Source organism: Drosophila albomicans, chromosome 3, assembly GCF_009650485.2.
Source record: "Drosophila albomicans strain 15112-1751.03 chromosome 3, ASM965048v2, whole genome shotgun sequence".
NCBI classification, from domain to species: Eukaryota; Metazoa; Arthropoda; class Insecta; order Diptera; family Drosophilidae; genus Drosophila; species Drosophila albomicans.
The window spans coordinates 4,382,400-4,401,579 of NC_047629.2; the positions used below are offsets into that span (position 1 = coordinate 4,382,400).

The 19,180-nt window shown below is 42.0% G+C and overlaps 5 protein-coding genes across 7 annotated transcripts; 1 reads left to right on the plus strand and 4 right to left on the minus strand.

Annotated features, from left to right (window-relative positions):
* Position 1: 1 nt before the first annotated feature.
* LOC117570729 (probable cytosolic iron-sulfur protein assembly protein Ciao1) lies at positions 2–1,176 on the minus strand. The gene has a single exon (XM_034252551.2). It carries the CDS (start codon positions 1,096–1,098, stop codon positions 103–105), a length of 996 nt encoding a protein of 331 aa, XP_034108442.1. The 5' UTR covers positions 1,099–1,176; the 3' UTR covers positions 2–102.
* A 101-nt stretch (positions 1,177–1,277) lies between these two features.
* On the plus strand, positions 1,278–3,319 carry LOC117570726 (BLOC-3 complex member HPS1). Its single transcript, XM_034252548.2, has one exon. It carries the CDS (start codon positions 1,403–1,405, stop codon positions 3,227–3,229), a length of 1,827 nt encoding a protein of 608 aa, XP_034108439.1. The 5' UTR covers positions 1,278–1,402; the 3' UTR covers positions 3,230–3,319.
* Positions 3,317–4,535, minus strand: LOC117570730 (transmembrane protein 177). The gene is made up of 3 exons (XM_034252552.2): positions 4,306–4,535; positions 3,784–4,240; positions 3,317–3,729 (listed from the first exon to the last, which is right to left on the minus strand). The coding sequence occupies exons 1-3, from the start codon at positions 4,470–4,472 to the stop codon at positions 3,406–3,408; spliced, it is 948 nt and encodes a 315-aa protein (XP_034108443.1). The 5' UTR covers positions 4,473–4,535; the 3' UTR covers positions 3,317–3,405.
* A 1,222-nt stretch (positions 4,536–5,757) lies between these two features.
* Positions 5,758–7,636, minus strand: LOC117570819 (U3 small nucleolar RNA-interacting protein 2). Its single transcript, XM_034252681.1, has 5 exons — positions 7,494–7,636; positions 6,622–7,433; positions 6,360–6,557; positions 6,162–6,298; positions 5,758–6,102 (listed from the first exon to the last, which is right to left on the minus strand). Exons 1-5 carry the CDS (start codon positions 7,551–7,553, stop codon positions 5,864–5,866), a joined length of 1,446 nt encoding a protein of 481 aa, XP_034108572.1. The 5' UTR covers positions 7,554–7,636; the 3' UTR covers positions 5,758–5,863.
* Positions 7,637–8,221: 585 nt separating this feature from the next.
* On the minus strand, positions 8,222–19,113 carry LOC117567002 (uncharacterized). Of its 3 annotated transcripts, none has more exons than XM_034246680.2 (12): positions 18,954–19,113; positions 18,094–18,374; positions 16,697–16,822; positions 16,391–16,609; positions 15,963–16,319; positions 15,093–15,900; positions 13,022–13,592; positions 12,823–12,943; positions 12,660–12,756; positions 10,212–12,593; positions 9,577–10,059; positions 8,222–9,498 (listed from the first exon to the last, which is right to left on the minus strand). In XM_034246680.2, the coding sequence occupies exons 2-12, from the start codon at positions 18,274–18,276 to the stop codon at positions 8,630–8,632; spliced, it is 6,216 nt and encodes a 2,071-aa protein (XP_034102571.1). In that variant the 5' UTR covers positions 18,277–18,374; positions 18,954–19,113; the 3' UTR covers positions 8,222–8,629. The 3 variants fall into 3 exon arrangements, with proteins under 3 accessions (XP_034102571.1, XP_034102573.1, XP_034102572.1); XM_034246682.2 differs by having other exon boundaries at positions 8,223–9,498; positions 13,022–13,271; XM_034246681.2 differs by having other exon boundaries at positions 8,223–9,498; positions 13,022–13,286.
* Positions 19,114–19,180: the final 67 nt, after the last annotated feature.

Sequence of the window (19,180 nt, forward strand, 5' to 3'; positions counted from 1 at the left end):
GTTACTGCAACAAGTTACATATTTATTACATTCATTTATACTTAAGCATATCCTTAGGTATGTACACATAAAACCCACACAAAAAATATTAAGAATCCCCTTCTACTCGCTTAGTTTCCATATCTTAATGGTGCCATCGTCACTGCAGGAGATCAGTTGACCTGGCGTCACAGGATTCCATTCGACAGCATTCACATCCTGTTCGTGTGCACTTTCCTCGGTCGTTAGCAACTCAAATGTGGGTTCATCCCGTTTGGAATCGCTTGTCTCCTTGAAGATGCGAATGCCATCATCGCCACAGGCGCTAGCAATAAGCCCAGTTAGCTTGCACCACGACACATCGTAAATGGCACGCGAATGCTGCCCTGCTATGGTGCAGACACACTTCCATACGGTTGTTTTGTCCGGTGTCGCAATACCAGCTTCATTGCCCGGCGGATACGCTCGCCAGATCTTGAGCGTAGCATCATCGCTGCAGGACACCAAACGATCGCCATCGGCATCAAAGTCAATGCTCCACACTGTGCTCGTGTGCGAGCTGAGCGTAGCTGTGCAATCCCAATCGCTGTCTAAGGCACTTTCGGCAAACATTTTGATGGTATTGTCATATGAGGCAGAAGCCAAAATCTCGAGTTTTGGATGCCACACAACACGCTTCACATCCTGCGTGTGTGCGTTAAGTACAGCGGCGCATTCGAACTCATCATCGCCAGCCACCTCCCAGATCCACACAGATTTGTCGCGTGAACAAGTCGCCAAGAGGCCTCCACTGCGTGACCAACTAACGCTCTTCACCTCGTTCTCATGGCCCTCCAGGGTGGCATTGCATTCGTGCTTGGACCAAATGGCGGTAGTGGCATCGAAGCTGGCCGAGGCCAAGTACTCACCACATGGCGACCAGCGTACCTCGCGTATTGTGCGCTTATGTCCATCGGACAATATGGTTTTAGTGCTCCAGCTGTTGCCAGAGAGGGACCAAACACGGATGGCTTTGTCCTCGCCACACGAAGCGAAGCTGTTGCCTTTCGGATGCCAGGCGACTCCCCAGATGCGCCCTTTGTGGCCTTGTAGTGTGTGCTCGAGTATTAGACGACCCATGGCGAATTTGCTACGATTTGATAAGACAATGTAATTCTTGAGCTGTGTGTGCTTTAGAGATGGAACATTGGCAGCGATAGCACGCACTAACGATGTTTATTAAATTAGTGTTGAGCAACCTCTTATGACAAAACCTCAGCTATATTTCAGTATTTTTATACCGAAAATAAAAATTTACACATTTTACAGACGGTTTGCGCTTATCACGAAACATTCCGATGCTTGGCAACACTACAAAGAAAGCTGTGTATTTATTTCTTGTGTTGTGGTTTTGCACTTAACAAAGTGCGCTGCTGATAAGAAAATGAACGGCCTAATTGTGTTTAATAGTGCCAACGATGTCGTCTATCAGAACCTGAATGCAACATTAACCGACAAAATCTGCAACATTGCCATTGCCCAAGGTTTGTTGCCAGCTACAAGTCGAACAGCAGCTGGAGCTGCCCTGGACAGTAATGTATTATTGCAAATCTTTAGTCCAATCATCAGCTCGCAGCGAATAATGCATTGCCAGTTCGACAATGCTTATGCCAGCTTCCAGTGTGAGAATGATTTCAACTTGGTGTTTGGTGAGCTCTTGGGCTACAGCTTCCTTAAGATCGGACAAATTGAGATCGAGCAGTTGACGCGGCAATTGGGCGTGGCCATGACACTGACACGCTACTGCTATGGTGCCAATTTATTTGGTGCCCAGGCCGGACATATGCAGCAGGAGTTGCTGACCCAGTGCTTGAACTGCTATGAGACACAGTTATGTCAGGAAGAGCAAGCTTATCTGCTGGAAGCGATGCCCAAGCTGCTCGTCAATCCTGAACTGAAAAGAACCGTGCACGTGACCCTAGACGCCACGTTGGAGCAGCTGCGTCAGACAGGTGGACAGCAGCGAACCCATGCCATGCTCTTGATATCCCACAAACTGCTGGCATTGAACAGCACGCGCCTGGCGCTTCCCTTGGCTCCTGCTGATTTGCTTTTTCTGGCTATTCTGGCGCGTGCTCTGAATTCGCAGCAAACACAACGTGCAGTGGCCGTATTCCTGCAAGGCGTCTCCCACGATCCGAACTCTGGTTGTGTGCCAACCATAGTACATTTCTCGCGTCTTCATGGTCACCAGGTGCTGTTGCAGCTCATTGAGTATGGCCACATGCCGCTAACCAGCAGCATCTACGACACCTTCTTTGTGCTACAAAAGATTGTTGCCGTGCAGCAGCAGGGCGATGGTGATGCACTGAAGCCCGCCTATGAGAGTCTCGAATCGTTTGTAAGTCAAACGTTGACGGCTCTTAAACGTTACCTGAAGCAGAAGCATGAGGAGCTGGAAATTTGTGTAAAGAAGTTCACAGCACGTTGGGAGAATCTGCGCAAGATGTATGTGGAGTTCTTCAAAAGCTACGAGCGTGAGCTGCTCGTGCGTATCGAGTCCAATCTTCCGGCATTCGTTGAGGAACTGAAGCAACTTTTCACTCTTTCGCTTGCCTGCTGCGACAGCGCCAGTAATCATCAATTGGATCAGTTGGCCGACTCGGCGGCTGTGGTGGAAGCCAAACTGCTCGAATTGGCAGAATTTCTGGCCGTGAAGGCGGCGCGTAACATCTCAATTGATGCCTATCTGGAGGACTTTCCCGGCCTGGTGCATTTTATGTATGTGAATCGCAGCACAGGTCAAATGTTGGCGCCTGAACTTCGTCAGCTGAATCCACCATCGAAGCTAGTGCCTAAGTCAAAACTGTGGCAAATGGTTGCGTTTACACGGGGCTATCTAAAGAAGGGCCAGACCACTGTCATGTGGAAGGATCGCACATTCCATTACTCGTACTTTCTATGGTTTGAGGACCTATCGGGCAGTAACTTAAAATGTCCACTCGACTTGCAACAGCATTTCCTAGCCACTGGCTTCGGTGGCAATGGCAATGGCAATGGACAGAAACCAACGGCTGAACCAGGCGCCTTGCCCATGGATTATTATAGTGACTTGGTGGAACTGTGCTTCCCCAAGTTGTCACCACAGAAGGTGCGCGTCTATGAGCTCTACTGCATCCACTTGGGACTCGTAACGGCAACGTGTGCTGTGGAGCATTCACGTCGCTTGGTGGCCACCATCAGTGATTTGGTTGGCGAGGAGACATTTTAAGTGACACAGAATATCGTATTTTACGTATTAGTTTAGGCTTAGTCAAAATTCCATGCCACACACGATGCTAGTCAAGTTCTTTTGGAGTTATTTACTTGTACTTGGACATTCATTATTTATTATTTAACAGCTGTAGGCTTAAGAATAAATTAACCAACAGACAAACTAAGAAACGCTTATTGGGCTTGCGCATTTTGCAGTTCCTTCCATTTCTGCTCGAAGAAGGATTTGCGAGCTGTCAGCGGCATTGTCTTCTGGCGCAGCAAAAAGTTTTCATTGCCCAGGGCTGTGTAGGTATCATCGCCAATCAGATGTCTCAACGCAATGTTCTTTTTTAGCTGCTTGTCGTAATAACTGACGCCAGCGGCTACATATTGTGGCCCCAGTGCGGCTAGTTTTTTATCGATATCCGCGTCGGTAGTCACTTGATTAAAGTCCTTCATGAATGACCAGCTGCCAATGCCAAACAAGCCCAAAATGCCGTACATAACGCAACGCACCTATAAGAATGATTAGCAACGTTCTTATAATAATAACCAATCCATTCAACTTACGCTGCCATGTTTTGCAAAGAGATTAAGATGCATATTGAGATAGCGTCCTAACGTGTACACCATAAGGAAGCTCACGCTGGGGAATACCGAGTTCATCAGCACACGATGCGTCTGCAGCTGGAGTATCGCTTTGCTCAAACCAAACACCTGCTCATCCTCGGTCAAAACGATTGCCTCTTCAAGCAGTTTGCCGTTGTCGGAGCTCCACTTGATTTGTTGATCGCGGAATCGAATGTCGGCGCGCTTAATCTCACCAATGCTATTGTAAGCGTAGTTCACGGGAATCCCTAATGCACCGCCAAAGCGGAACTTGGTAGTACCCGCTTGGAAAAGGTCAAAGCCAAAGACCGTGAATGTTTTAATAAACTTCGCTTCCCGCGGATCTACATTCAGTTGCTCCATAGCTTTGTGCACCCGTTGCTCCACTGCTGGTGGCACTTCGCGTTCAATGCCATTTCTGTAATTCAATTAAATAATTTGATAAACATTGTTCCATCGTTCTGTCCTCGTTCGCTCACCCACTGATAGCACTGCACAAATTGGCGGTAGTATTGAAGTCCAAAGGTGTGTGGCACAAAGTTGGCCACACACAGACCAATTGTCGTTGTGCCAGCTGCAAAAAAGACAAGCTTTCGTCCTGCCTCCGTCTTAAAATAACTGAAAACTCCGCCACCGGCTTTTCTTTGCATTTTAGCTGTTTTGTAACCAATCCAACCCAAGTGTTTCCTAAAAATGAGCTTTTTAAAGCTCTTAATTTTCAGGTGTGACCACAGCAACACTGAATTGGACTTTTAACAACTCAAGTTCTTGTAATGCACCTTGGCTGGCTACACTTACATGGAGTCAGCTTGGCAGTTCTTTAAAAAAAATTGGACATTCTAAAATAAACGTTCTAATAAAACCCTTTATTTATTCCATTAGTGTATCTTCTAACAGAGAAAATATTTTTATTGAACTTTTCAGTATTTTTATACTAAAAAGTATATATACGCCGATAACGATCGCACAATTATGCGGTAAAAATACTGTAGAATTAAAAAAAAATTGCCTAAGAAATAGTTTATACCCCAGAATACTGTAAAACACAAATTGTGCGGAAAAACAAGAGAGCGTCTGCCCACTCCAGAACAACCGGCATTGGATAGTTTTACCTGTTGGGGATATACATACATACATACCTGTTGGAAGGGATTCAAACTACTATGAAAATCCACAAGATGTATGTATGTATGTAGGTACTATATATTTATGATCTCGTGAAAATAACGGGATTGGTAAATTTGATGAAACTGAAAAAGTTTTCGGTGAACGAGTACAACTAACTGCCACATTAATTGATAAATTGGCAATCTATTATTATTTGGCCATCCGAAATATAAACTCATTTGAAGATATGAAAAGCGCAATCTGGGCAACTCTGTACACACAGAATAACGAGTCTTTCCGTGCAGCGGCATGGAGCCTGTCTCCAATCTCGTCAATTGAAGTGAAATGTTGGCTTGTTTGTTCAAACAAACCAAAAAAAATTCTGTCTAGCTATACTGATATAGTAGATTAGTATATTTTTTTTTCCTCAGGTTCAAATTTACAACACTTGTGCTCTGAACAGTGGAAGGCATGTTTCACAACAAACCCAAATTTTATTCACTTATCCCCATTCCTTCTGGTAAAAAAAAATTGCCAGAAGCGTTCCAAATTCAAGGGTTACAGTAGTTGCAACGATGATACGATTCTATCAGTGCTGCTAATTAAAAACTTGGAAATCCCTAACCTACTAGACTGAGATCCGCTCCCATTATGGAGACTGATTATTGTTAAAGCATAGGGTATTTTGGAGCAAGCACTTTACATTAAACTATATTTAAACCCATCAAAGAACAATGTTCAATGACATACTGTTTAATACATATATATATATATATATATATATATATATATATATATATATATATAAAATAATAAAACAATATCAAATCGCTTTCTTTCATTATAAACAGTTTTATGTCTTAACTGAAGATCGACATACAATACAGTCGGCCGATTTCTTCTAGGTACAACATTATTAAAGCTTACATTTAACCTATTTGCTGGTTGTGCTCTGTAACTTAATGTCAACTACAACTATATTATTTCTGGCGTCTTTATGCCGCCACCAACGCCCCAACCTATGCTCCTGACCAACGGCCACATAAAGTTTTGTGCCATCTGCATTAAACGTCAGACCATTAATGAAGCCTCCAATCGATATACTATTCATCTGCTGAAGTTTTCGTGCATTCGGATTTGCTTGCCAAAGCCTCACACATCCATCGCAGGAACCTGAAAAATATATACAAGTTGCAGTTACATTTGATTTCTGATATTCTGACTTTTCGCACCTGTCGCAATCAGATCCGTGTTGACCACCACGGCTATTGCTGTTATCCAGTTCGCTACAGCATTATCTCCCTTCCCATGGGCTAATTGTGTTGTGCAGATTGGTTTCTTTTTTAATGCGCTCCACAGACTAATTGCACTGAAATAAAAAAGGGACAACTTAATATTGTGGAAACTATTTGAAGAGAAGTATATTTTACCCGTCAACGCCGCCGGATACAAAATGCTCATCGTTGATCAGTTTGACACACTCAATGCCATCTTTATGTCCGTTGTATATCAGTTGCGACTCCTCCGTTATCTTCCAAATGCGCAATGAGCAATCAGAACCGCCAGCAGTAATTGCTCTCTCGCGACTCAATGCATCTATACTTGTGACAGCCGTCTGGTGACCAAACCTTCAGACAAATTACAGTTTAATTAATATCAATAACTCCATTTGCAAAGCTATCTTTAACTTACAAGCTCTCCACATAGGCCAATTCATCCAAAGACCATATTTTCACTGAACGATCCTTGGCCGCTGAGTACAATTCATGCGTTCCCTTGCGAAAAACCAATGCAGAAACATTATCCCTGTGGCCTTTAAAGGTTTTCACATGCTTCATTGTCTGTGGACACCAGATCTGTATGTGGGGACCGCCCTCAGCAATAGCCATGAACTTCATATCACTAGACAGACATATGGCAATAACATGGGATCTTCGCTTCTTGCCGGTTTCGGGTTCCTCGCGATGCGGCAACACATCGCATTTCCCCAGAACTTTGCCACTCTCCGTGCACCAACGAAGCACATATTGCGACTTTGCGCCAGCATAGAGGTATTTGCCATCCGCACTTAGGGCAAGAGCACACAACGGCGTGTGATGGAGCTTGTGTTTGAGGTTCCCTTCTATGATGCATGATTTAATGTTGCCAGCAATGTTGCGTCTTAATCGCCCCACACTATCCAGATACTCAGTCTGCAGGCGTTGTTCGATGCTTTTGCTTAGCTCCCGATCTTCAGCACGTTCCGCCTCCTGTCTCTCAATCTCCGACAAATATTGTTTGGCCAAACGCAAACGTTTGTCTTGTGGTGTTTCAGCTTCTTCTGCTTCGTCAGCTGAGAAGGTGAGTGCATCACCGCCCACATCACTGCCATACTCATCATCATCACTGGCGATTTCCTCATCATCAACTTTGGCTCGTCGTTGTTTTTTAGGCGGTGGAGCTGCTGCATTTTGGGTACGTTTCCCTGGTTTTGTGACGCCTTTTTTTGCTTTTGCCGCAATATTCTATGTTTTGAGAGTGCCGTCAGTATTGTTGGGCTGTAAGTTTCGATGTATGATACTGACCTTGCGTTTTTTGTTGGCTTGTTTAGCCGCGCCTGGCTTTAAAAAAAAAGACGAAGACATTTGTTTAACTACTTTTTTATATTCAATAAATTTAAACACTAAACAGGCCCACGTGCATGGAAAGTAAAATTATCGGTAACACTGTCGATATATTAATGTTGACAAAATTTATTTTAAAATCGATGTTATCGATAATTTTTGCAAAAAATACCTACAGATATTTTAAAATTATTTATAACTAAATTTTTAATACTATTTTTTTTTTAAATCAAAATAAACAAATAACAGAAGTCCAAATAATTTTTATGTGGAATGGTATACATTACCAAAACGTATAAGAATTTGCGCGAAATTTTAAATAGACATACATAACAAGTAAAAGCATTTTTTTAGTGGCTTAAAAAATACATCAATATGAGATAAATACATCAACATGCGCATACATCGTATATAATTTATACTTCAGATTATTGCTTTGTGAAGAAAGCTCAGAGCTACGATGTTGTGTCAAAATATATAACCAACCATTACACAACACTTTAGTCGCGCGCCCCTGTGAATTGAATCTTTAAAAAAAATAACAATGTTAAGAAAAAAGTTGTAGGTTTACAAATAAAAGACAATTATTTTTTTTTTGAGTAGTTATTTTTATTGAAATTCAAGTATTTATATATTTAAAATAATCAGATATACAAGGATTAATAACGAATAAAATAAAATATTAAATTCAGCTTTTGATTTATTGTTTCAGATTAGCAGATGTACATTACATGATATAATGAAATATAAGCTTGATTTGTGTAATTGTATTTATTCTCAGGTGTTATAAAATTATCACAAATTATGTATACTTATTATTTTTCCTTTTATTCGTGTAAAATTAGTTTTATTTGCATTACCGTTAGAAAATAAGTTAAGTGTTACGCCCGTAGCGCTGCCCAGGCGGGGCGGTGTTTATACTGAAGGTTGTGATGGGTACCTACAGAAAAGAAAAACGCGCTTCGATCGATCACACGTCTGTAAATCGTTTAAAACTAAGTAACGTTCTAAAATAATTTGTAAATTGCTAATTAAAAACTGATTGAGAGTAGGAATATATATAGTAATGTATGTAAGTGCCTCTTCCTCCTGCTTCTTTACATAATGGAGCAGAGGCCCGATGTTTCAACACCATTTTGAACTTTCTTAGTCTTCTTTAATGTGACGTTTCGTAACGCTGGCTTTTGTTCTATGATCGGCTCAGGATCAGCTTCAACTGCAGCAGTTGGCGGCGGTGTTGTCGACCTTTGAGCAGTGGGCGCTGTCGCATTCCCGCTGCTGGAAGTCGTTGACAATGCCGGAGCTCCCATTGAAGATACCGTCGCTGTATTTGAACGCGAAGCGGCACTATTGTTGCTATTGTTATTACTGCCGTTGGTGCTGTTGTTGTTGTTGTTGCTGCTGCTACTGCCGTAATTGCTGCCAATCACCGATATTGAACTAATGTTAGCAGGTGGTGCATTTGTGGAACTGCTGGTGGCAATTTTGGGGACAAACATATTGCCTCCACACAGAACTGGAATTGTGGAAATGGTTTCTATTGAATTATTCTGCTGTTGTTGCTGCTGCAGCTGGTGCTGCCCATCGGTATTTCCAGAGCCACCAATTACACTGATTGCAGACACTTGCGAGTCCGTTGCTGCTGCTGCTGTTGTTGTTGTCGTCGTTGTTGTTGTTGAGGCACTATTATGACTATTACTACTTGTATTCTTAGTTATATTTATTTTTATTTTATTAACTATGCTAGCCAAAGGTAACGCTGGAGCCGGTCCAGCTGCGCTCAGATTATGTGTCTCCTGCGGATTCTCACCATTAAAATCAGCCTCGGATGACGTCCCCGGCGCTGGCCCAACTGGCTCCAGTTCAAGTTCATCCTCATGAGCCGGCATTGAGAGCGATGCAACCGATGCTGGGCGCTCTATAGTTGCTGGCGAGGCAGATGAATCAATCGTTTGCGTTTGTGTTTCTGTTCGGAAGACATTTAAATTAATAGGATTCAAAATGAGGATTTGAAACTGACAAAGTATTCATTTGCGCCACTTACCACTGCTGTTAATAGATATCTCATCTTCAGGAAGCGGTAACAATGTCACCACTGTGCCCACATCTTCGAAGTCATCGTCTTCATCTTCGTCGTCGTCTTTTGGCTCCTCCTTGATCTTGACATTCAGTAATGGAAGCGGTTCCTTCTCAATGTATGTATCAAGATCGGTAAAGGGAATGTTTGGCTCCTGTATCTCTACATCCACATCTGATTCATTAGCATTCTCAGCCTTTTGGTGCTGATCGTTTTCCTTCTCTTTTTGCAGCCCTTGCTCATGCCCCTCTTCGGTGTTTAGCGCGGATGCAGTCTCCTTCTCTTTCTCCGAATCGACATCTGCTTCTGTACGTGACACACTGACCGGAACGTATTCCTCATCGTCATCATCATCGACGATCTCTGTTACACTCGGTTCTTCATTGGGTAGCACAATAACATCATCATCATCGTCATCCATCAAGGTTTCCGATGGATTTTTGGCATCATCTGTAAATGAATTAGTAAATAAATGTTGAGTTCTAATGGTGGAAATTGGAAATTGTAATCTTTCCCTACAGCAAATACCTCACAAAACGATTATTACTGTTCATAAAAATCAGGTTTTTTTTTTATATTTTCTTATGGTTAGCGATACTTACTTATATCATCCTCAAGCTTGATTAAAGTATCCATAGCATTGTCATCACTGGCACTAAGCATATCCACATCACCATTAGCTGAGGGCTCGCTGACAACTGGCGCTGGTGGATTTAGGGAGCTCTTATAGTCCTCATAGCATAGAGGATGATAGATTTTGTCCTCTACACGAATAGCTGAGCGCAGATGCCACTCTTCCAGCTCCTCGTTGTAAAACTGCTCAAATTTCTCATGACACATATCACAGCACCGATCAACGTCATCCGTTCCGGCCGCACAGCTGGGCATAGGCGAGTCCATAGAACGTTGCTGCGACACCTCGTCGGCAGCATCGGGACCAAGCTGTTGACCCTGCGCCTCCAAAAAGTTCTTTTCGCGCTCTTCCACGTCCTCGATTTCCTCGTATTGTCGCCAATCAGTGAGATCATAGAACCAGCGCTTCGATGTTGCCTTACGCGTGGAGTCACGCTCACGGCGATTCTGTCGGAAATGCCAATCTAAATGCTGGCTGTATTTGATAGTCTGTTCAGGTGGGAAGCGCACACCGCAACTGCTGCACTGCATGCCCAAATAAAGCGTTGCGATGACCGCTGTTTGGCGCGTCTTGATGGTATCCGGTTTGTTTAGATCGATTCGTTTGATGGGCTCGCTAGGTGCTGCTGCGGGAACAGGGACTGCTACTGCAGGAGCTGCGTCTTTGTTTGAGCTGGATGTAACCTCCAATCCAGGAACGCTTACGTTACTCGTAACTGGAGCCGGGACTGTGGAAGGTGCCCCAATAATGCCAGACGAAACGAGCTTCTGGAAAAGCTCATCGATATTGAGATTGCTGAGCGCTGCTGCAGCCGCTGGGAGCGACACTGCTGCATTTCCTCCTCCCGCGGGGGCTCCAGCTATTGAACTTGCAGTCGGCTGGTCTAGAGGCGTAATTCCCTGTATTAGAGCAGCTACTGGCACAGGTAATGGTGGAGGCTGTGGTGGTTCAGCAGGTGCATCGGTCTTGATGTACACCATATCTTGGACATGTGCTTTGCCGGCTTGAACACCCTTGGGTAGAGTTCCAAAACGTATAAAACAATTGCGTCCACCATTGAGCTTCATGCTTTTGGGCAATCCGCCGTATTCAAGCTTCTGCAGCTGTCCGTCGAGCAAAGCGTACAGAAAGCTGTCTACAAACTGGAGTGAATGCTGTTCGGCACCCAAAAGGAACGTCTGCTGCCGGCCATCCAGGAAGAGTGGGACAATGGTGTGGGCATCCACAATCATGTTGATCTTGCCTACAACCAGATCACGGCGCACACGTCCAATGTCCACATTTGGTGGAGGTCCTTCTGCCTTCAGCACATGAAGTTTGTTGCCAATGGGCAGCGAAACGGGAGGACCACCAAAGTAGATTTCGTACCAGTGATCATCGATGTAGAGTTCACGTGAGGGGTGGCCAAAGCGTATGCGATGCAGTTGACCTTCCAGTTGAAAGGGTTTGTAATCATCATTGAAACTTAAGGCTAGCGGCTCATTGTGATCAATATAAATAGCCCGTTGGCCATGCTGGAATCCAATCTCGTGCGGCTCATCGCCATCCATGAAAATAACAGCCACTTGATTATAGAAACGTATCTCCTTGCTGCCCCCATCAATGGTTATGCTACGCACCATGTCCGCCATGGGATTATCCAGCGAGTTAATGGCTTTGGTCATAGCAGCCGGTGCCACATTCGGCATGCCCATCATTGTCGGCGGCTGTGGTGGCGGTGGCACTGCAGATTGTGCTATAACCATCGGAGGATGTTGCCAAGGCGTGCTTCGAAAAGCACCGCCAGCTGCGACATTTGCAACAGGCATACGTTTATTGTTGTTATTATTATTATTGTTATTGTTGTTTTGAGACAACTGCCATGCAGCACGCTGTGCAGCGGCTGGATCCACCTGCTCTCCCCACTTGCTTGGCTTTCGTCGCTTGCCGTCCCGCTTTGACTTGGATAGCTTGGATTGCGCCTGAGCCTTTTCATTATTTACAAGATCCTCGAATCCTCGAGGATCGTTGTCGCTACGTGGTGAACTAGAGGCATGATTCTCGTTGCCCTTTAGCTTTGGAATACGCTTGCGTAACACTGCGTCACGAGCTGCATTTCGATCTGAATCCTCATCATCGGCGGCATCGCGTCTGCGATTGTCCTTCAATTTGCTGCTCTCGTTCATAGCCACCACTTTAGTGACTAGATCTTTGTATTGATCCTCATTCATGCCATGATTCTCAAACATCTCCTGCGCTTGACTCAGTATCGTGCGCATTGTCTCATCGTGCGCCTCCTGCGAGTCATCGTTGGGCTTCAATTCTGCCAGTTGTTTGAGACGTTGGGTTACAGGATGGTCCTTCAGTTTTTCTATATATGTGTGCAAAGTAGTTAGGTTGGGTTGAATTACAAACACTTGATGTTCTAGGTACTTACCGCCCTTGGAGAGCTTTTGGTTATTGCGAGCAGTTGTTGCAAGTTTGGCGCGGAGTTCATCCAGCGATGGTTTTCTGTGGGAAGCTTTTGCAGATTGCTAATAGAAGATAATTGAAATCAAATTTAGTCACAAATTGGAATTTATAAAGTAAATCTGGCTCACTTTATCAGAGTCGCAGTTATCCATAGAGTCATCCTCAACGACAATTACACTACTGGGACCAATCGCAACTGGTTTGCCGGGCAACACTCGACGCAAATCGACATCCTCGCTGCCAAAGAGTCTGGAAACAGTTCATAACAATTAATATGCAAATTACAATAATATAGATAGTAATGATATAATATTCTTCTATACTTACGCATCCAATTTGGCTGATTTGCTGCGTTTCTGCTGTGGCTGTTGGAGATGTTCATCTTCTTCAACGTCATCGTGATCTAAGGGCAGTTGACCAGCTGAACGTTTCTCGCCGCCAACATGCGTCTGAGCAGGATTCATCAATTTGTTAATTGACTGTTGCAACGAAGAAGAGGGTGCAGGTGACGGTTGCTTCACGTTGGCGACATCAGCTGTTAATGGTGGTGCGATGGTGGTTGCTGCTAGCAGTGATGCTGTTGATAAATGCGCTGTAGATTTTTCTAATTTATTAAACGGTTTTTGTATTTTGAACGACACTTTTGTGGGCAATTTGGAGGAACTGTTCGATGCGTTGGAGTCGCTGCTAGCGTTTGTTGTGCCGGTGATGCTGTTGCTCGATTCTGGATTAGATGTTGCTGACGGTCTGCCGATTGTTATTACCGGAGGCGGCGGCGTCGCTGGCTTGGCCAACGACAACGAGGCAAATGGCCTCATATCGACGTCCATTATTTGTGCCTCTAAATGCGGCGTCGTACTGGAAGCAGCAGCAGCAACAGTTGCTGATGGACGAGGCCCTGGTTCAAGTATTTGAAATGTAGCTAGAATTGTTTTAGGCTTCCAACAAACGATTAAGGAATTTTGGTTGTGCCAAACGAAAACTATGATATTACGAAAAATGACTCACGGCCTAATTAAATTAAGAGTTTAAAATTAAATAAAAAAAAATTAAGAAATTAAGAATTAAAATGATCAATATTTTAGGGCATCAACAAACACCAGGCACAGCAAATGAGCTAGAAAAATTAGTGGAAAATCATAATAAAGAAACAATAATAATACTAGAAGATTTGATTTAGATCCGTATAGGAATCGAGTTAGATTAACAAAAAATAAAAGAAATTGAAAAATAGTAAAACAAAGTGCCGTTCTACAAGTATAAAAAATAATAAAAATAGGTGTAATAAAAATAATATAATATATACGTAGATATTTAAACAGGTAAAGTGTGAGACGTATTATCGGAGGATTGTATTATGATAATACAGCTACAATACACTTAAATAAATATGAGTTTGTTTATGAAAAGTTTTAATATTAAATAGGAATTGTTTAAAAGTTTTTTTTAGACGTTAACAACAACAATTTAAAAACTGCAGTCTTTATTTCTTCTTAGTTTTTATCAACTGATTTTTTATCAGGTACAATTGCATCACAGTTATTTATCGTTTATCACGGATCATATGTATCTTTAGTTTATACAATTACACAAAGTAAATAGACTTAAAATTACACCAAAGGCGACACCTGGCTAAGTTTTGCATTATTTTATGTAATTAAAACAACTGGAATGCAAAAGGTTTTAAAACACTTTTTATTGGATTTGTTTTCTTTTTCATCTTTTAGTAAGTTGGTTTCTCTTGTTTCTTTAGTAAACTTCAATATATTTCTTAAGTATTAAAAAATGTTCTAAATATGTTATTATTAAATAATATTGAGTAAAATTTTGAAATAAATATATATAGATAAATATAGCCACAGAAAATGTGCCGAGTGGAGCAACGAGTGAATAAACTCACCAATTATTTGTATATACTATCAAACATTTCAATATGAAATTCTTCTGAGACAATGCCAGGATTTCCAACAGTTGAAATATTACCAATGAATATTTTGTAGCAAGTTAATAAGCTTATCAACAATATCAAATGTTCATAGGGATTTACAGCGTATCAGCCTTCTCCGTATTCGATTTGCTTTCATGTGTTTAAGCTTACGTTTTGCAATTTACTTACAATTTGTGGACAACTGAAGGTTCATCAACTGCATGAATCGGATATATGCAAATAGTTGCATGCGATTGAAAAACGATCAACACACTCCCACAACAACCCCTCCTCCCCATTGACCTTGGCCAGGTGTGAGCCCATGGTGCCGCCAATTTGGTTTGTAATTTCTGAATATTTCAACTACTTTGTCATTTGCATGCCTACGGGTATCGATTTCGATTTCGCTTTCGATCTCGACTTGGCTGTTGGCTAACAAATGTGAGATTAGAATTAAAAATGGTTTCTTACGTTTCTCTAAATCGATTGCGTTGAGTGCAGTATCTGGCGTTGTTGTAGCTGCTGCTGCTGTTTGGATCTTCGCTGCAGTCGCTGTTGATGGTGCTCCTTGTCCCGAGGCCACCTCTGGTGACTTGCTTCGTGTTACGCTGCGCATATCCACATCTTTGTAAATGGGTGAGCGACTGCGGGAACGTTGATTGTTGGAACTGCTTGGCTTGCTACTAGCACCATCACGCCTTGACGATGACGATGAAGAGGTTGACGAAGATTTGTGTGTGGCATTACGCTTTGATTTTGCTGGTGAGCTGGCTGGTGAACTGCTTTTGCGCTTCGAAGGCACAGGCGATCCGCCATTGTGGACATAGCGTTCGTTCTGCTCCTTACTCGATGGCTTATCACGGGAGCTTGATGACCGCTTAACCGGCGATCCTCCGGAGTTGCTGCTTTTATGCCTACCATCGGAGCCAGACGACGATGTCGATGCCGTGGAACTCTTCGACTCGCTACGCTTGCGACTACTGTTTCCACTGGACGAACTATGATGATGGTTGCTGCTGCTGACGCTCTTGCTGGACCGACTGCTGCCCGAGTTACGCATTGGAGATTTGCTACGTGAGCGACTAGATTTGTGTGTTGACGATGATGAGGAGGAAGATGTTTTGTGGCTCTCCAAACGCGGATCAGCAGTGCGCATTGGAGCTGCCATTTGCGACGATGGTTGCGACTGCTGCTGGCGCGCCAGTCGTGGATCCCTTTGACGCACCGAGCTCAGCATAGCCGGATTAACCGGGTGCACCTTTGGTTTATTCGCAAACGGCTGCAATAGCCCTTATCGTTAGAGCGTCCGATATTTGGGGAAAGTGATGAATAAGTACTTACCGGTTGTTGTCCAATTACTGGCGGCATGCCACCGGCAACTGCAGGTGCCATGGGTCGCATTTGACGCATTCCGCTGGGATACATTGGTGCAACAGCAGCTCCAGTTGGAGCTATTATGGTCTCCATGCCAGGTGGTCGCAACGATGTTGTGGGAGCTGGCACCGTCATAGGGGCAACTGAAATGGCATCGGTGGCCTGGCTAAGTTGACGCTCCTGTTCCTTTAAATGCAATTTAGTTTGTTCCAATTCCAGTTCAAGCTTTCGTTTCTTTAGCTCCAACAGCTCCCGAGTTTTGGCCTGAAGAATCTCCTCCATGTCGCTTTGTAATGTGTTGTTCACAGGCATTGACACCATTCCCTGTGGTTCCACAATATGTTTAGTTATTTGATTGTGTGCTTTTCATTTAGTACTCATATTCAATGGCTTACCGTCTTAAGAAAATCGGGATTCACGTGTATGGCCGGATTAACGTGTATTTTTGTGGCCTGACTTGGTTTAGCTGTGATGGGCCAATTGTTATCGAGGCGTTTTACTTTCACATCCAGCGCATACATCTTGGAGGCCGGAAATACCTCGTTCCAGGTCTGTCGCAATAAATACATGCGTTCTCTGACCTTTTCCAAGACCTGAGACGGCGAATGTTGCACCTAAAAATTCCAATAGAAATAACACAAGTTTGTATTGAAGTTGGTATCAGTTGTTTGAGAGAATTAAGGTTTTACTTTAGGACTTACCGATTCGAAGGCGTGGAGAAAAATATTGACTATACATTGCCCAAACAGCTGGACGTAACTGCTTTTCACATTCTTAATTATTGAATCAATTAAATATAGTATGGGCAATTTGAATTCTGGCGGCACCTGTTTGATTTGGTAAGATAGGTAAGAATAAATAAAACATAAGTTTCTGCAACGTCGCTAGCGGAGTTGTGTGAGGACACAGATCAATGAGACACATCATCAATTCACAATGTCCCGATCACGATTGACAACGACGACGATGACGAGAACGACGACGACGACAGCTGATGTACACAGATGAATCTCCATGTTATTAAGGGAAGTGGGGACAGTAGATTAAAGCCAAAAATTAGCAAACATCTACAGTTGCTACCAAATTTCATTAAGTGTCATTGAATAAACCGATATCTTGGCAAACAATAAATCCGATTGTGGCAGAAATCAATAAGTATAAATATTTATTACGTATTTATACGAAAATGCGCAAAATTACATTTTTTGAGTGTGTTAAAATTGTTATAGATAGCTTTAAACTCATAGTCTTAAAAAAAAAAAACAAAAATGTGTACAACAATGATGATCCTTTAAAATTTGTATCCTTTGTTTTGGCCAAATTGTTTTTGATGTTCTCTCTTTTTCTTTTTCAACAGAAATCGCTGCTTGTTTTTATTGGCAGTTATTATTTGTCAATGTTTTTGTATAAAATAAAAGACAACTTCATCACAATTGTTTAAGTATTTTTTCTTTTTATTGCAATTTTCTTTTCTATTTCTTTTTTGTGTATTTTATGTACTTCAAGGATAACGAGGATAAGAAGAAAAGAAATATTAAGTAAACGCAACGTCTTACCTTGTGGAGGATAAATCAGTCTCTGCTTAAAATCCAATAAAAAAATTTCAAGTGAATCACACATTTCGATTTTAAATTTTATATATCCTAAACCGACAGACAATTGTAAGATAATACAATTTAATATCTGTTGGCCGGAAAAATTTTTAAATGGCAAGAAAGGATGATGATTGAATTATGCAATACATTAAATTGTAGCATTTTATGCTGCTCCATCGTTGACAGAAATGGAAACCTATCACTAATTTGTATATCGAGTTGATCGATCGTCAACAATGCTGTAATTGTTGCTGTTAATTATTAATCGAACGATCGAAATTATTGATATTTTTTTAAATCAGAAATGTGATAGACCTAAGGCCACTAATACATTTTGGACATGGAGAACATGAGTTAACACAACTGCCGATCGGGCGGTGTTCGTTACGAGGTCTCGGAACACATTTTACACTTTATGTATGTATATGTATAGATGCCTGTTTTTTGTTTGTTTTTAACTGTGTATATCTGTGTTTGTAGCAGTTAATTAATTAGTTTTTAACCTGGCTGATGTGATATTCCACCACGCGCACGATAACTTGGGCATAGTTGATGTTCTCCTCTGCGAGCATTGTGAGCATATTGATGAGCGGCTTGCTATTGCAATTCAAATCCGTGAGACTTGATAGATACTCTTCGCCAATGCGGCGTGCATCCTCTGGATATGATTGGAATAAACTCTCCATACTTGGGCGTTTTGGTTTTCCTCCCAAGATTCCCCGATTCCAATCTACTTCGTATCACTTTTTGTCGAGCGATTTACAAAATAATTGCAGTTATTAAGCTGCAAAGGAAGAGTAAAAAATATGATATCAGTAATCTTATAAATTTGTTGATTTTTCGATTTTTAATCCCCTTAAGAGTATTTGTCACATTTTGTGTTCATGCAAGCCGAACACACACATAACTTTATGATGTATACTTAATTGTTGATGTGGCTTCGTTGTCATAGTAAAAACAAAAAACAACACATAAATAAATAAGCAGTCAATTGAATGCATATAACACACACATACATGCATAATAAATATGTGTTTACACATACACGCTTCTCATGGGCGAACAATAAACACACAACAGTGGGGAGGGAACATTTTAGCAAAAATTCAAAATGGCGACCAACAGACAAGCAAACACGCATTATTTTTCACGTTAGCAAAATACACATTTTCGCTAATATTTTTTTTATGCACTATACGTTCACCACACCATTACTAATCCAAGACATACACTTTTCACAACAATTTTCAAAATAGATTTTATATTAATGGGTATTTTCGCATTCGCGGCCACGTTTGTACTGTACACGATTTTTTTCTTGCGAAAAACATTTGAAATGTAGGTGAAGCGATAGAATACATACCTTTTTATATTAATACATTTGTACTATTAGTTTAATGCACTTTTGCTAGGAAATATAATTATTTGAGCACTTTAAACTAAATAAAATCAGCCTTTGACAAATTTTTCACGTAACAAAAACTGGCGATGACAAACGTTTGTATCAGTGTGTGTGAACTAGCGTGAGACCTCACTTATGCAGTGTGACCCTGTTTTATTTTTTAATAAAATATACTAATACTGCTTTTT

Excerpts from the sequence above, each read along its gene's own strand:
- LOC117570726 (XM_034252548.2), top strand. The coding sequence starts at position 1,403 with ATGAACGGCCTAATTGTGTTTAATAGTGCCAACGATGTCGTCTATCAG.
- LOC117567002 (XM_034246680.2), bottom strand. The coding sequence starts at position 18,276 with ATGGAGAGTTTATTCCAATCATATCCAGAGGATGCACGCCGCATTGGC. Across the intron at positions 16,320-16,390 it reads ATCCCGATTTTCTTAAGACG|GGAATGGTGTCAATGCCTGT; the intron begins GTAAGCCATTGA and ends GTGGAACCACAG. Across the intron at positions 13,593-15,092 it reads CGCAATCGATTTAGAGAAAC|GGCCTCGTCCATCAGCAACT; the intron begins GTAAGAAACCAT and ends TACTTGAACCAG.
- LOC117570819 (XM_034252681.1), bottom strand. The coding sequence starts at position 7,553 with ATGTCTTCGTCTTTTTTTTTAAAGCCAGGCGCGGCTAAACAAGCCAAC. Across the intron at positions 6,299-6,359 it reads GTATCCGGCGGCGTTGACGG|TGCAATTAGTCTGTGGAGCG; the intron begins GTAAAATATACT and ends TTTTTATTTCAG. Across the intron at positions 6,103-6,161 it reads CACGGATCTGATTGCGACAG|GTTCCTGCGATGGATGTGTG; the intron begins GTGCGAAAAGTC and ends TATATTTTTCAG.
- LOC117570730 (XM_034252552.2), bottom strand. The coding sequence starts at position 4,472 with ATGCAAAGAAAAGCCGGTGGCGGAGTTTTCAGTTATTTTAAGACGGAG. Across the intron at positions 4,241-4,305 it reads CAATTTGTGCAGTGCTATCA|AAATGGCATTGAACGCGAAG; the intron begins GTGGGTGAGCGA and ends ATTGAATTACAG. Across the intron at positions 3,730-3,783 it reads TCTTTGCAAAACATGGCAGC|GTGCGTTGCGTTATGTACGG; the intron begins GTAAGTTGAATG and ends TCATTCTTATAG.
- LOC117570729 (XM_034252551.2), bottom strand. The coding sequence starts at position 1,098 with ATGGGTCGTCTAATACTCGAGCACACACTACAAGGCCACAAAGGGCGC.